Here is a 1,777-nt window from a genome sequence, read left to right as displayed (position 1 = left end):
TCTTCCTCCTCTTCCTCTTCCCCCTCCCCCCTCCCTCTTTCTCTCTCTTTTTAATCTATTTGGTATAGGATCTCACTATGCAGCTAGACTTGTAGTGACCCTCCTGTTTTTAGCCTCCCCAGCAATGGGATTACAGTCTCAGTGGCTAGCTGGGTGTGCCCAGGGCAGGGTGAGAACAGCATGTGGTACTAGGCATAGAGCCTGGGTCTTGGAGCTTGCCAGGCAGACACGTAGACTGCTGAGCTATATCCCTGGTCCTTGTTTTTCTTTCATACTCTTTCAAGAACTCAAATACCATCTCCTTCCACAAACCATTCCTTTTTTTTTTCTTTCTTTCTTTTTTTTTTTTTTTTAGTACTGGGAATCAAACCCAAAGAGTAGTGAACTATATCACAGCCCCTTTTATTTTGCTTTGAGACAGAGTCTCACTATTTAGCCCAGGCTGACTTGAGCTTGTGATCCTCCTACCAAGCCTCCTGAGTATTTGGGGCTGCAGGTGTGTGTCTGCAGCCCCGAGGGTATTCTTACTCACCTCATCCGTCCTCCTCTCTCATATTGCCTAGCGTTTGCCTTGTGCCAATGTCCCACTTGGCAGGCATGTGTGACTTAACTCCCATGTAGTTTTATGGACTCAATTTCCTGTCTTCTAATAGATGACAAATTCTTTGAGGACAGGGGCTCAGATTGTCCTCCCTTCAGTCTGCCTTGTGCCCTATACAATGCCTGCATACGGGCGCCTGCAGTTGGAACTTGTGTAAGGGTTTCAGGTGGGCTGGGTCATCCCTGCACCAAGGTGCGGGGAGTGCACGCTGTTTATGTCTCACTTGACCCATGTAACCTTGCCGTTTGGTGTGCATTAGTTATTTACACAGCACACAGCTAACAGTGCTGGAATAAGAATTCAGAAAGGCCAGTGGTTAAAAAATAACTTTATCTTTGATAGCAGGCAATTGGTGATACCAGGTTAGTGTTCACATTACCTCTCCGAGGGGAAGCATATGGCCTGGGGTGGGAACAAACATGACTTTCCAGCCATATTTGTGGTTTTTGTTATTCTTAAAAACAGGGAGCCCATGGCCAGGACAGATGAGGGCGTGGCAACCCCAATGAGTGGAGGAGCTGGCCGACTCCGATTTTTCTCCATGAAGAGGACAGTGTCTCAGCAGTCATTCGATGGTGTCTTGTTGGATAACAGTGGCCCTGATGACCGGATTTCAGTGGACAGCGATGGCAGCGATAGCCTTGTGATGCTCCTGGAGTCTGGTATGTGGAAGCAGAGCTTTAGAAGCTGGGAAGGCTTCTCTCTGCCTCTGGTGTTCAAACTATCGAGATTCAAGTGGAGCTGAGATTTGATAACACAGACTTTATTTTTAAAGTACTGGAGTTTGAACGCAGGGCCTTTACACTCAGCTATATTCCCAGTCCCTTTTTACTCTTTTTTTTGTAGATAGAGTCTCACTAATTTGCACAGGTGGGGCTTGAATTTGTGATCCTCCTGCCTCAGCCTCACAGAGGGTTGGGATTCTACCCAAAGGAAAAATTATCAGTCTTATAGCCACAAATTAGTGTCAGTAGGATTTGTTTTATACAGTATTTGATATCAACAGTCTGTTTGTTGTCTGGGTTTCTCTTACCTACTTGCTTGCTCGCTCCTTCTCTTACTTTCTTTGCTTATAATTTTTTTTTTAAAGTTTATTATTTTAACATTTATTTATTTATTTATTGTGTGTGTGTGTGTGTGTGTGTGTGTGTGTGTGTGGCCAGCTCAGCCCACCAG

General features: G+C 45.3%; 1 protein-coding gene across 1 annotated transcript in view; it reads left to right on the top strand.

Annotated features, from left to right (window-relative positions):
* The window catches only part of Uhrf1bp1 (UHRF1 binding protein 1), an 84,430-nt gene that overhangs the window by 73,007 nt on the left and 9,646 nt on the right, over positions 1-1,777 (top strand). Inside the window, exon 14 of the mRNA XM_023722230.1 lies at positions 1,067-1,263. Coding sequence (XP_023577998.1) covers positions 1,067-1,263 — 197 coding nt within the window. The remainder of the gene's footprint in view (positions 1-1,066; positions 1,264-1,777) is intronic.

Source organism: Octodon degus, unplaced genomic scaffold (assembly GCF_000260255.1).
Source record: "Octodon degus isolate 3935 unplaced genomic scaffold, OctDeg1.0 scaffold00005, whole genome shotgun sequence".
Lineage (NCBI taxonomy): Eukaryota > Metazoa > Chordata > Mammalia > Rodentia > Octodontidae > Octodon > Octodon degus.
Note: the sequence above shows the minus strand (reverse complement) of the source record. Positions and strands in the feature narration are given on the sequence as shown.